At 38.2% G+C, this 14249-nt stretch overlaps 1 protein-coding gene across 2 annotated transcripts in view; it reads left to right on the top strand.

Moving 5' to 3' along the window:
• Window positions 1-14249, top strand: part of gemin8 (gem (nuclear organelle) associated protein 8) — a 47072-nt gene that overhangs the window by 27793 nt on the left and 5030 nt on the right. The window contains exons 2-4 of one of the 2 annotated variants that reach the window (XM_052126617.1): window positions 2625-2708; window positions 2914-2951; window positions 3080-3467. In XM_052126617.1, coding sequence (XP_051982577.1) covers window positions 2949-2951; window positions 3080-3467 — 391 coding nt within the window. In that variant the 5' untranslated portion in view covers window positions 2625-2708; window positions 2914-2948. Of the gene's footprint in view, window positions 1-2134; window positions 2709-2913; window positions 2952-3079; window positions 3468-14249 lie in introns of those variants that run through there. The other variant, XM_052126616.1, reaches the window with a different exon arrangement.

Below are 14249 nucleotides of genomic sequence, written 5' to 3'. Positions count from 1 at the left end.
CAATACTCTTTTTCCATTATAATAAATTACGTATTTTCTCAATATTGGGTGACATTGGGTGATCATTGTTTGCTGATGATGGAGCATTGTGGAAAATGGGAAGGAATATTAATCATATTACAGGAAAAATACAAGAGGCAATTGAGGTGGTAGAAAAATTGTCATTTGCATGGGGATTCAGGTTTACAGTAGAGTAAACCAAAACATTAATATTCACTAGGAAAAAAGGCATTGATACACAGATAAAGATGTAGAGACAAAATATTGAATGAGTTAAAGTTTTTAAGTTTCTGGGTGTGTGGTTTAATGCAAAATTAACATGGAATGAAAATATTCACAAGATAGTCACTAAATGCAAAAAATATTTTAAACGTGATGAGATATCTAAGAGGATCAGAATGGGGAGCGAGTAGATCTGCAATGAAAAATATTTATATAGCACTGATTAGATCAGTGTTAGATTATGGAAATATAGCTTATGAATCAGCAGCAAAAACTGAATTAAAGAAGCTGGATGTGATACAAGCTCAAGCTTTGAGACTCTATTGTGTTGCTTCTAAAACAACTCATGTATTTACTGTTCAGGTTGAAGTGGGTGAAATGCCGCTACACATCTGACGCAAGCAGTTAATGATGAACTATTGGGTAAATTTTCAAGGTCATTCAGAAGACCATCATCCAACAGTAAAGGTACTCCTTCCATGCTGGGAAAAGGAAAGGTCTAAACAGAAGTGCTTTGCATGGAATAGTGATAAAGCTAGAGAAATGACTTTAAGTCAAAAAAGATACATTCCTGCAGTGTTGCTGTCAATACCTCCACCTTGGATGTTTCCTGCAGTATTAATGGATTTTTATATTTTACAGTTAATGAAAGTGTATAAAGACTCTGGAAATATTGTAGATGTTGTTGAAGATAGGCTAAACTGTATACCAAGCATATACGGATGGATCTAAAGATCCTAATATTGGGAAAAAAGGTTTTGCCTTCAGTATTCCATCCTTAAAAAATTCTGTTAATAGGAGAACATCAGATCATTTGTCAGTATACACAGTAGAGATGATGGCAATTGCAACAGCATTACAGTGGATAGAAGAGACACAAATTAAAAAGGTTGTTATTTGTACAGATTCTTGTTCGGCATTACAGTCACTGCAATCATTCACATCTCACAGTAGACAGGATATAGTCAACGAGATATATGAAAATCTGTGTAGATTAAAGAATATGCACATCATGACAATATTTATGTGGATACCAGCTCATAGGGGGATAAAGGCAATGAAGTGGTTGATGGGTTAGCAAAACAGGCTTTGGAAAATGAGGAGATCATGAATATCTCACTTAGTAAATATGAAGCAAAAGCAATAATTAAAGCATATACTTTTAAGGAGTGGCAACAAAAATGGGATACAGGAAACACAGGACGTCAACTTTATGAAATACAAAGAGAAGTAGGCCTAGGGTTAGCTAGGATAGCTAAAAGAAGCACCAAAGAGGAAAATATTTTAACAAGATTAAGAGTTGGGCATACCATGCTGAATACAACTTTAAAATGTATTAATAAACATCCAACAGGATTGTGTAAGCACTGTGGAATAAAGAGTCAGTAGAACATGTTATTTGTGTCTGCCAAAAGTATTCTAATGAACGAGAAATAATGGAAAGGGAACTTAGAAAGGAGGGAGTGGAAGAAATAAATCTTAAAAATATACTTATTCATGGATTAGATAGTTTATTTCATTATCTCAAGAAAAAAGAGTTAATTAAGATAATTTAGTTTTTTTTTTTGTTTTGTTTTTTTTTCCACGAAATGGGTAAACTCTGGTCCACACTCCAATACAGTAGGTGGCGATAATGCACCTTAATGTTGGTGCCACCCGCCATAAAACCGAAGTAGTAGTACATCTATTGACCATTGGGTATTCTAATTTCTCCCATTAATTTTAATAGAATTGTCCCGTCTTTGCTAAATATTCTGTCTTTGAACTTCCACAGTCGATACTTTACCAGAGACGGGCCACTTCCATTTAACTGGATGGGAGAAATGGGTCAACGGATGTAGAAAATAAGTCCCGCCTTACAAAGGTAAAAGAGCCAATCGCCTTTTAGATACAGACAGCGATTGTCAATCAACTCTAGAACGCGCATGGGTATTAACTGCTGGGGAAATTGCGTGTTTTAGCATAATATGAGGTCACAAGAACCACAATTTATGATATGAGTATTATCAGATTTTATTGCTGATTTGAAATATGTTCTTTGATCGTAATCATGACCGACCGTTTTTGAGATTTCGTTGTCCCCCATTCAAGTAGATCGGAGCTTCACTTGCATGACTGGAAATACCCTCCCGAGACCGAGAGCATTCCAAAAATGGCCGACAGTGTACTGACTTGCTAGAACTACTTTTATTTTACTTCCACAGTGGAAGTCAAACAGTCGTCAATTTATTAATTATTAACTACAAAAATATATTTTGATTTGTCGGGTGTTTTCCGAAGATACATTGGCTGCATCCGAAAACGTTTCAGTTAATGGCTTAACCGACAACGTTTTGAATGAATGGAACTCTCAAGAAAACTGGTCTTATAACACCTTATTTTTATCCTGCCTCCTTATACAGCCTCCGAAGGCAACATTCTCCAGTTTACTCTTCATACAGGAAGATTCTACTGACTCGCACATTGCAAAGGGAACTGTTGTAGTGGTAAGTACAACCGAGCAATGTTGTTTGATATGTGTAGTGTTTTTGTTATTATCAGTTTCAGCATTGGCATCATTAAAGTTCATCTGTGTAGTTTAAAGGACACAATCGTAGTGCTTTGTACTTTGTAATTAGATACAGTAACTCGCTGTTTTAACGCTACGTTCTTTTTTTGTGTTGAAATAAAGCTATTTTTTTGTCTACCCAGTTACAGAAATTCAAATAACTGGTTGCCCCATCATAATGGTAGGTCTAGTTATGGATTATGTTTTTTCGGTACATTCATTCAAGGCTGTATGATTGATTGTACAAATTAACAAAGCATGACCAACCTTTTCAAGCCATCATTAAAAGTATTTGATTTGTTATTACAGGCCAGTGAATTTGGTGCTGTTGTGTGGTATGCCAATCCAGTTTATTCCCGCTACTGGCAGCACTACCTGCATGCCATGAGCTGGCACCAGAGGCACAAGTGGGCATACAGAAAAGCAATGGAGGCTGGCTATGTCCAGGCACTTTATTCCACGTACTCCTCTACCATGCAGCGGTACTCGGATTGGCATGCAAATGAGACCTGGGGCAACAGTAACAGAGCATCAGGTTCAGACAAAAAAAGGGAGAATGAAACTACTGATTCAGACATTGAGATGGAGGAGGAGAGTTCGGATGAGAGCCAGATTGAGTGTGACGTAAGCAACATGGACATCTCAGAAGAACTGCGGCAATATTTTGCCCAGACTGAGCAACACAAGCAGGAACTCAGTGAGTGTTTAACAGCATATGTGGAAATTGTAAACTTTTAGCAGGAATAGTCTGCTCATTTTGCAGTTTCACTCATTAAGATAATTTAAAGTACACTATATATTAGTGATTTTTATATTGAATTTAACAGACTGTAGGAGTATTTCATTCTTATACTCGAATTCAAATTTTTTTTGGGCCAACTTACAACAGCAATTCATTAAACACGGAACTGATCAGATCTAATATTGAGAGTGCGGATTGGGCTGGCAACAGTAATGTATGGAGACATAAACGATGAGTAATTAATTAGAATGTCTTTACTTGAAGTTTAAAATATGTAACCCCCCCCAGTTTGTCGATGGTCAAACAAAGAGATAGACCTGCCCTCAACTCACGCCAACGTTGTTGGGACAGGTCTAAGCAGGTCACTCAAAACAAACACAAGAATTTTCATTGTGTTACACAGTGTTTATAGTTTTTGAGAAAATAAACCTATGAAGGGCTTACTTATAGTTGTCTCTGCAAATTAAGCTGGGATAGGAGAAAGTATTTTAACATAGAAAAAGTTACATCAGCTTTAAAATGCACTCCGATTTTTTTTTATTTTTTTTTTTTATTGGATTGCACTGACATCTAGCTATTGTAGATTTAGCATCATGAAAAAGCTCTCCGTTACCGATGGTGTTGTAGAAATGCACTATACGCAACCGGCCATAATTAATTTAGTGTGTGAGAGAAAGCTCTCAATTACAGCACAAATTATTATTGAGATAATGTAAGTAATATTTATCCAGTCATATGATCTCAACATGGTTGCATTAATAAACGTGCACTCCAGCACCATGTAAAATAAAGCAACCATATAACTAGAGAATTAATCTCATGTACATCATATTTTTCAAACTAATTTTTAAAAAATGCTATTAATTAGTTTAAAAAATTAAGACGAGTGCATCATAATCTAAATCTACTAAATCCTATCAGTTGGCATGGTTGTAACATTCAAGAGAGCCTCCTTGAAGGTTAACTTATGCTATTCTTCATTAAAGCCCTTTCACAGTATTTAATTTATTTCCATTGGGTTTTCCTAAAATCCTTCATGAAAGACTTCTAAGCCATGAAGGTCCGTGTATCTTTTGGTCATTCGATTTTCCTTTTAGAATCGGGTATTCAAAAACAAAAAAACAAGTGGCTGTTTGATTTTTGTTTTAAAATACAAAAATTTAAATTAAAATACAAAGCGTTTCTCTTTTTCAGTGTCAAAAAGGGATGAGTGATATTTAAAAAATAATTTGAGTTTCATTTTCTATTTCGGATAACAAAAAATAAAATGACTTTAAAACAGAAACGAAAAAAGGACCGTTTGTGCATATTCCGAGACCGGATGTGGTCATTTACGTGACAAGAGCGCCAATGAGGACGGAGCAGTGTCAAGATTATTTTTCATTCACATAATAAGAAAGCAATTAAAACTGTTCCTATATGTGAGTCTTTTGATATATTTACATAATTTTTAGCCTTCCAACCTGGCTGTATTGGTTTTCTCTTTATATATGTATTATTGTAGTTTTGACTGTACATTGACTTTGTTTGTTTGAAGCTTAATAAAATAAAAATATAGCTGCGAGCAGCGATTTCGGGCCCAAGCCCCGGTGGCACCGCCACCCCCGTGCCTTTAGGGTCGCTGTGCACAACGGGCAATAACGTAACCTCGCTTTGACCGTCGAGAAGACGTGCGCTGTAGAGCTCGCATCAGCGCGGGCTCTGCAAAAGTGCGCATCGAGGGACACATCAACAACAAAGTGTGCGCGAGCACCCTTCTGATACCTAAAATGAAAAATGAGACACCCTACGGTCTCATGGAGTTAATGGACACACGAAATAAGTACACAAGACTGAAAATTCATATGAAGTGTGCCATTTGGGACAGGGTCTATGACCGTGAACCACAATAGTCACATCTATGAGGTAATTCAAATGTAGAATAATTTTTAACGTGATAGGATGTCATAGGTCAATATCTTTTGCAGCACTTAAACGTGTTAATCCAGAAGGCCAGTATTTATCCGGAGGTCTTTGTACAGGTTTATGAATGTAATTATAATTTACGCACCGCTGAAGTTTCATCGAGATCAGTTAATGTATGCAGAAGTTATAACACACTTCCTTGCTTTCATGCTCCCTTTATGTGCTTTTTGGAGCTTCAAAGTTCATTTGCAATGTGTTCCACATTCAAACCAAGATATCTGACTTTCTGTTGGTCTGAGCTAATGACTGTAAATTGGAAAGCTGTGCGGCTCCCTCCACACACACACACACACAGAATAGCAGGGGCACTCTGTCTGTCAGAGAGAGAAAAATTCCAAGAAATCCACATTCAAACCACAATATCTGACTTTCTGTTGGTCGGAGCTAATGACTGTAAATTAGAAAGTTGTTCGGCTCGACGAGAACAATATACACGCCAAGTTTTGTAACTGTAGATAGAACTAACTAAGTTATAACACACTTTGTGTCCTTTTTTAGTCCTAAATCAATTTCCTCGCCACGGCCAAACCGTTCGAGATATCAAAAATCCGTCCGGAATGTAGCATCCTCAATGTCTTGACTTCATGCCGATTCATTCTCTAGGAGGAATGTATATAATTCCAGAGCATGTGTTTCCAAACAACCCATAATAGCCGACTTCCTGTTGGGCTGGCGTGAAACTTAGAGCACGAAAGTTGTTCGGCCCGATGAGATCTACAAGTGTACCGAGTTTCATATTATTACATGCAAGCATGTTTGATATATGGACAAGTGTTCGAATCCCATTCCAGGGGGCGCTGTTGAGCCCCCCTGCCACGCCCGGGTACCATCTTCGGCCCGGCCCGCGGGTTCTGACCCGTGTGCAAAGTTTCAAGAGTTTGAGCACGTTAAGGGCCCCAAAACCTTGAAAAACAAAAATAACAGCATTTTCACTCAACAGCCAAATCACCCCCCTCCCCACAGACACAGAGAGACGTAGGGTCAGTGAGAGAGGGAGAGTAAATTCTCCAAAACATCCACATTCAAACCAAAATAAGTTGTCCGGCTCGATGAGAACAATATAATTACTGAGATTTGTGACTGCGGGTCAAAGTGTAAAGCAACCCCCCCACTTTTGTCAAAAGGTGGCGCTACTGAGCCCCTGCACCACGCCCGTTTCTGAAACTTTGCACATGTCTACTGGCTAATAAATGTGATGTGTCTGTCGAGTTTCATGCAATTTCAAGTATGCTAAGAGTCTCAAAAGCATCAAAAAAGAATATTCAAGTTTGAAGCGTTGCCGCGGCAACAGTATCGAAGATATCAATAATCCTTTCACATGTCTACATCTGCCGTGTGTTTACATTATACACCTAAAGTTTTAAGTAAATCGGGACCAAGTTTTCGGACCCTGTTCCAGGGGGCGCTTTCGAGCCCCCCTGCCACGCCAGGGTACCAGCTTCAGCCCGGCCCTAATGGCCGCGGGTTCTGACCCGTGTGCAAAGTTTCAAGAGTTTTCGAGCACGTTAAGAGCCCCAAAAGTGCCCCAATAGTCGTAAAAAAAATAATAATAATAGTAATCCTAACGAAATCAATAGGGCCTTGCCTTTTCAAGGCTTGGGCCCTAATAATCCTAACGAAAACAATAGGGCCTTGCCTTTTCAAGGCTTGGGCCCTAAAAAAGGACTGAGCTGTGTAGAAAAAAAAAAAGAAAAAGTATGTGCTGTGTAATTGAGCGTGATACATGGACCTGGAGCAATACGTTATAACCACCAGCCACAATAGCAGCACGTGGCTATATATATATATATATATATATCTGAATAACAGGAGGAGCTAGAGGTCGACCGATATGGGTTTTTCTGGCCGATGCCGATCTTTTGAAATCCGGGTCGGCCGATAAATGCTGCCGATTTATTTTGGCCAATATGTGCTTGTTTTTAACCTCTTATTTGAACCTTTTATTTGAAAGATAAAATGTAACACAAATAATTACTTAAGATAGACAAAATTTCTCAACAAATACATTTATTGAACACTTGACCAATCTGCACTTAAATTAAAAATGTATAATGTAAAAACATATTGTATAAATAATGTATATTAAATAAAGCAGGTGTTACAAACTGCTCCGAGACACGAAGGTCGAGATCCAAATGCAGCTTTAATTAAGGGGGCAATCCAGACACGTAATCCAATATTCAGAGCATCCAAGAGAAGCACAGGCATAACTAGGGATGGGTATCGTTAAGGTTTTAATTATTTATTATTTAGTTGGTATTACTACTCTTACCGATACTGCTTATCGATCCGGTACTTTAACGGTATTCTTAACGGTTCTTTTTGTTATATTAAACAAAGATAAACAAAAGATTAACAATTACACAAAGATAAACGTTATATAGGCACAGTGATTTAATTTCAGGAAAGTCTACTAACATTACTGTTCAGGTGTGGTCTAAAAAGAAATCTAATAAAGTAATCAATTTTAAAATAACACTGCATAGTTTATCATAGATCGATTAATGCTTATTAATGCAGAAGTTATTCATTCAAGAGCTGTAAGTGATTTTGTCTTTGCCTTTTGTTGTTTGATTCGCAGTAATGGCTCAATCGTCAGCACGTTCATTAGACTGCTTCCCCTTTAAGACCGAGTCTAATAGGCTCCTGATGCCCCATATTTTCTCCCAACTATTTCAATAACTACGTCCATTTAAGACATAAACTGTGTTTAAGTGAATCTCCAAGCTGGTCGTTTTGACATATTTTTGTGTATAGTTGATCGTTTAGACGCGCATATGAAACCCAAAGTAGCCTATACTTTGCTTGTCTCGTTGCGGTCTGTTTCGGAGCGCACGCCGCCTTGGGAATGGTATCTCTTGCGCTCTTTTTATTATTAAATGTGTCCTGCAATTTAGCAACAGTAGCTAGACTGCATTTTACAACAATCACCGATCGTGCTGATTCTGACGATAAGTTTGAGTTTTAGGGAGAAATGTCAGTGCACCGCTGTGAAGGGAAGGAAGTTGTGCTAGACAGAATGCGGCTTATGTATAAATATTCTTTTTATAATCTTTGGAAGGCGAAATCTAGAATAAAATCAGACTAATATCACAGATCTAAAGTGTAACCAGTTCTGTCCTCCGTCATCACTCATTAAACAGGGCTCGTGTTGTGCTCGCTGTGGCACCGCGTGAGGGAGATCTGTCTCTCTCTCTCTCTCTCTCTCTCTCTCTCTGACTGCGAATAGCTAAATTGCATCACAGAAAAATGGTTTCATATTATTATACATAGAAATGGCTGGAGAGATTAAATAACTTTCTCTTTATAGCAATAATAAATGTATTTTCTTAATTTCTCCAGTACCGACAGCAGAACCAATAACGTCCGAGCTTACCAAAGCCAGTCCTTCACTAGCCTATAGTGCGTTGGTATCTTTTTTTTATTACTTATTTCTCTGCATTGAGTGACAACCCTCTCAAATATAAGACACACAAACAGAACAAATAAAAGTCTCAGATTCACTGTCTGTAATTGCAAAATTCTTGCTTACTTACTGTGACATGATAGCAACCCTTCTTCTGTGATAATGCAACTTCAACTACGCTCTCAATATCCAAAGTAGCCGAACGTCATGCCGCCTATTTGTCGCGTTTTTTCTTGAAGTTGGCAGTAACATCAAAAGTTTTTAATTAAATATAAAGGAGTTATACAAATTTAATCCTTACCGTTTTCTCCAAGGAGCTTAGCTCCTTCCTTTGGCACTGGATGAGGTCTGTTCACTCTGCTGGAAAATGACTCTAGGGGCAGCGTGCGTCGAACATGTGTTCCACAACAACACTAGGCTGCCCACAGATGCGCCTGCCTAATAATCGGCTTGATATACTTGGATATTGGCCGATTATGTTAAAAAATGCGATTAATCGGTCGACTTCTAGGAGGAGCCCACCAACTATTAACTTAACGCTGCTATTTATTCTTCGTCTTTCCAGTGGGTTGTCACAAACACTAGAGACAAGAAATATTTTTTTTTATACCTTTTTATATGAATTATGGTTTTGGGTAAATCAGAAGAAATAAACAGAACATGAATTGAAATGAAACCAGTACGGTCAAAACAATATACCAAAAGACAGTCTGTAAAGTAACCAATAGAAAAAAAAATGGCAATGATAATAAACATAAAAAAACTTATCAGATCGTAGATGAATGATTCATTAGGCAAGTATTTAATCACTACCATGACATTTTGAAAATGGTGTATGTTTAGGCAAATGTCCAAATCCCTTCGATGTTGAAGAGAAAATCCACTCATACAAAAAACAGAGTCACCTTTCAAGTGCTCTTCAATTACTCAAAAAAAAAAAAAAACACAAGATCGTTCACAGAGGTAAATCCTTGAACTCTGGATGTTTAATTATGCGCAAGGAAATTGCAGTGAGAACAATCCATTGGGGAGAAACCATTTGATATTCACATATGTATTGCCTTGGTGACTATTTTAAAGATTTAAAGAGTATAAGGACTCCTTTGAGTTTTGCTTGAGGTGTAAGAATAATCTCATGCTTCCCTTTTCCTAAAAAACTGACGACTTCTATCATACATGCCAGATTATATACCAGGGGTTTTAGCACTCAAGCGCCCCCTAGTGATGAGTACTGTGACGGTGGTAATCATGAAATTAATTACTCGTTACAGAACTACACACAGTTACCCAACCATTTTAACATCAAATAAATTATTTATTTAAGTCTTATTGTATAACTCTTTTAGGTTTTTTTTTCTTTCTAAAGCATTTAGTGTACTTCAGTCAAAACAGAAATCATTCTCATACCACAATTTCCAAAACTTAGAGCATGGTGTTCACACACTCATAATAAATATACAGTGGGTACGGAAAGTATTCAGACCCCCTTCAATTTTTCATTCTTTTTTAGATTGTAGCCATTTGCTAAAATCATTTGTTCATTTTTTTTCCTCATTATTGTACACACAGCACCCCATATTGACAGAAAAACACAGAATTGTTGACATTTTTGCACATTTATTAAAAAAGAAAAACTGAAATATCACATGATCCTAAGTATTCAGACCCTTTGTTCAGTATTTAGAAGAAGCACCCTTTTGATCTAATACAGCCATGAGTCTCTTTGGGAAAGATGCAACAAGTTTTTCACATCTGGGTATCCTCTGCCATTCCTCCTTGCAGATCCTCTCCAGTTCTGTCAGGTTGGATGGTAAACGTTGGTGGACAGCCATTTTCAGGTCTCAAGAGATGCTCAATTGGGTTTAAGTCAGGGCTCTGGCTGGGTCATTCAAGAACAGTCACGGAGTTGTTGTGAAGCCACTCCTTCGTTATTTTAGCAGTGTGCTTAGGGTCATTGTCTTGTTGGAAGGTGAACCTTCGGCCCAGTCTGAGGTCCAGAGCACTCTGGAGAAGGTTTTCGTCCAGGATATTCCTGTACTTGGCCGCATTCATCTTTCCCTCGATTGCAACCAGTCGTCCTGTCCCTGCAGCTGAAAAACACCCCCACAGCATGATGCTGCCACCACCATGCTTCACTGTTGAGACTGTATTGGACAGGTTATGAGCAGTGCCTGGTTTTCTCCACACATACCGCTTAGAATTAAGGCCAAAAAGTTCTATCTTGGATATCTCATCAGACCAGAGAATCTTATTTATCACCATCTTGGAGTCCTTCAGGTGTTTTTTAGCAAACTCCATGCGGGCTTTCATGTGTCTTGCACTGAGGAGAGGCTTCCGTCGGGCCACTCTGCCATAAAGCCCCGACTGGTGGATGGCTGCAGTGATGGTTGACTTACTACAACTTTCTCCCATCTCCCGACTGCATCTCTGGAGCTCAGCCACAGTGATCTTTGGTTTCTTCTTTACCTCTCTCACCAAGGCTCTTCTCCCCCGATAGCTCAGTTTGGCCGGACGGCCAGCTCTAGGAAGGGTTCTGGTCATCCCAAACATCTTCCATTTAAGGATTATGGAGGCCACTGTGCTCTTATGAACCTTAAGGGCAGCAGACATTTTTTTTGTAACCTTGGCCAGATCTGTGCCTTGCCACAACTCTGTCTCTGAGCTCTTCAGGCAGTTCCTTTGACCTCATGATTCTCATTTGCTCTGACATGCACTGTGAGCTGTAAGGTCTTATATAGACAGGTGTGTGGCTTTCCTAATCAAGTCCAATCAGTATAATCAAACACAGCTGGACTCAATTGAAGGTGTAGAACCATCTCAAGGATGATCAGAAGAAATGGACAGCACCTGAGTTAAATATGAGTGTCAGAGCAAAGGGTCTGAACACTTAGGACCATGTGATATTTCAGTTTTTCTTTTTTAATAAATGTGCAAAAATGTCAACAATTCTGTGTTTTTCTGTCAATATGGGGTGCTGTGTGTACAATGAGGAAAAAAAATGAACTTAAATGATTTTAGCAAATGGCTGCAATATAACAAAGAGTGAAAAATTTAAGGGGGTCTGAATACTTTCTGTACCCACTGTACATAATCATCTTGAGCAATCAACAAAGCATTTCATCAACCACTGCGATAAATGTATTAACAAAATGTCATCAGTTAACACTTCATGTATTGAAGTCCACAAATAAAAATAATAAAGTGGTAGTTCAACTCACATAACATAAAATAAATAGTTCAATTCATTTACATTTTTTAATAGTTCATAAATGACCACGAGAATTTAGCATGCTTTAGTTGAGGTGTGTGTGTGTGTGTGTGTGTGTGTGTGTGATCTCCGTTTGTAGTGTCTTTTTTGTAGGTTTTAGGGCAAGTGAACAGTTTATTGTTTCAGCAGTCCTACCTGGAGTCAGACGCACAGTATCTTGGCTTTGTGTCTCAGTCCACAACGAAAAGTAGTAACTCACACGCGCTGCCACGATCAGCTCCCGCTCAGCCTAGGCAATTCTGATAACGAGTGTCTTCAAGGAATAGCAATAATGACAATCCAGATCCTCTTTGCAGCTAGCGAAATACTTAAAAACAGCAATCTCCAAGCGAGTTCGTCTTTTTCGGCGGCATTGTAATGGAAACTCATAACAATGTTTATTCAGCTCACGCACAGCCCACAGCAACTCGAATTTATCCAGCTCACATTCACTCTGTTTTTCAACTTCCTCGCCTTAACCTCTCGCACCTGTTGCTTAAATAATCCCGCTACGTCCTTCCATCTCCGAACCTCTCCTAATAACCACATTGCATTTTGGTCAATGTAGTTCCTTCCTTTCGCCACACTCTCCTCCCCTTGAACAAAACATCTCATAGTTCTCTATGAAGATGTACAAACATTAAAATACTAAAAACTCCTCTTTTGAAGATTCATTGAAGAGATCGAGAATCGTTTGATTCTCTTGAGCCTCCTATTAGGTGGCAGTTGGAAAACAGGGTTTTAAGTTGCAGACAGAGGGGTTACCAGGATATCATGTTTGGGGGGGCATTTGGCTTGTTTGGGGGGCAACATAAACAATTGAAAAAATCAGCGCAAAATTAAGCTATACTACACACAATCTGTTTTAGTGCATATCTTTTTCTAAGCCAGGAACCCAGAGATAGGCACAGGGGCCCTATTAGACTATAGGGCTTAAACTGGATTTTTGTTGTGTCAGACCTCACTCATCTGCTAGCGATGGAAAAATATGCTCAAAACAATCCACTTTTAAATTGTAATTTATCATCAGATGCAGAGGCGTTTCCAGCATTGAAGGACATCTGGGGCTTAGCCCAGACAATTTAATTTTCACACTAGCAACCACTTCCCTGTAGTCCAAAGCTGGTGAGAGGGTATTCTTTGAGTTTTGCTCTGGCTGGGCCTGTTTCTACAGTTCCTAAATCTTCCACTCTAATACTATCCTCGACTAACTCATCCTCTCTCCTCCCTGAATCATCTGTGATGCAAAAGAACAGATACAGCACATAACTTATTGCAAATCAGCTTCAAACAACTAATTCATCAAGTGCTACATATGTCATATTGTAGACCAATACTATTGAAGAAAATGTATTGGGAAGAGCAAATCAGTGGGATTGCCCTAATATCTATCATGATTCTTGAATTTTCATGTACATTAACATAAAGTCATCACAAAAGAGTTATATTATAGTGAGTAAAGTGAGGTAAAAAAAAATATTGAATATAAATAATTTATATTTTTTGACATAAATAGTCAAAATTATGTATAAGATCCTAAGTTAAAGCAATACATGAATGACTTTAGTCCAAGTTCATTGACACACTATGGCATCGAACTGTATATAATTCTCATCATCTCTATGAGAATAATTCATCTGTCAAAATCCTTTCATTAGGATCATTGAGATAAACAATGTTTCACTTTTAACTTTCTCTAAAGTAAAGTGACTTATTAATTGTTACCAGTTTCCATGCCTGATTCTGGCACAGCTGCTGCTGCTCCTCAGTCTGTAGCTCATCTTTGCTACACTCTACAAAAACATTTAATCAAATCAAAGTGTATATTTCCTACAAACTAATATCACAAAACAAGTCACACATACATTTTATGTTAATGCTTATTGGTTATCCTTAGCGAAAACAACACCTGATAAACTATAAAAGTACGCCCCGAACGGGGCTCGAACCACGGTCTCCGGCGTGAGAGGCGACTGCTTTAACTCGGAGCTACCAAGCTGCATAAATTTAAACAAGGAGGTTAGAGGCTACAACTCTTGAGGTTTAGCCTACTGTGGGTGAAAGCCAGCTAGATGATGATCTTAAGACTTTAAGGACAAAAACAAATGTGGATTCTTAC

The sequence above is a fragment of the Xyrauchen texanus genome, chromosome 5, assembly GCF_025860055.1.
Source record: "Xyrauchen texanus isolate HMW12.3.18 chromosome 5, RBS_HiC_50CHRs, whole genome shotgun sequence".
NCBI lineage: Eukaryota > Metazoa > Chordata > Actinopteri > Cypriniformes > Catostomidae > Xyrauchen > Xyrauchen texanus.
Note: the sequence above shows the minus strand (reverse complement) of the source record. Positions and strands in the feature narration are given on the sequence as shown.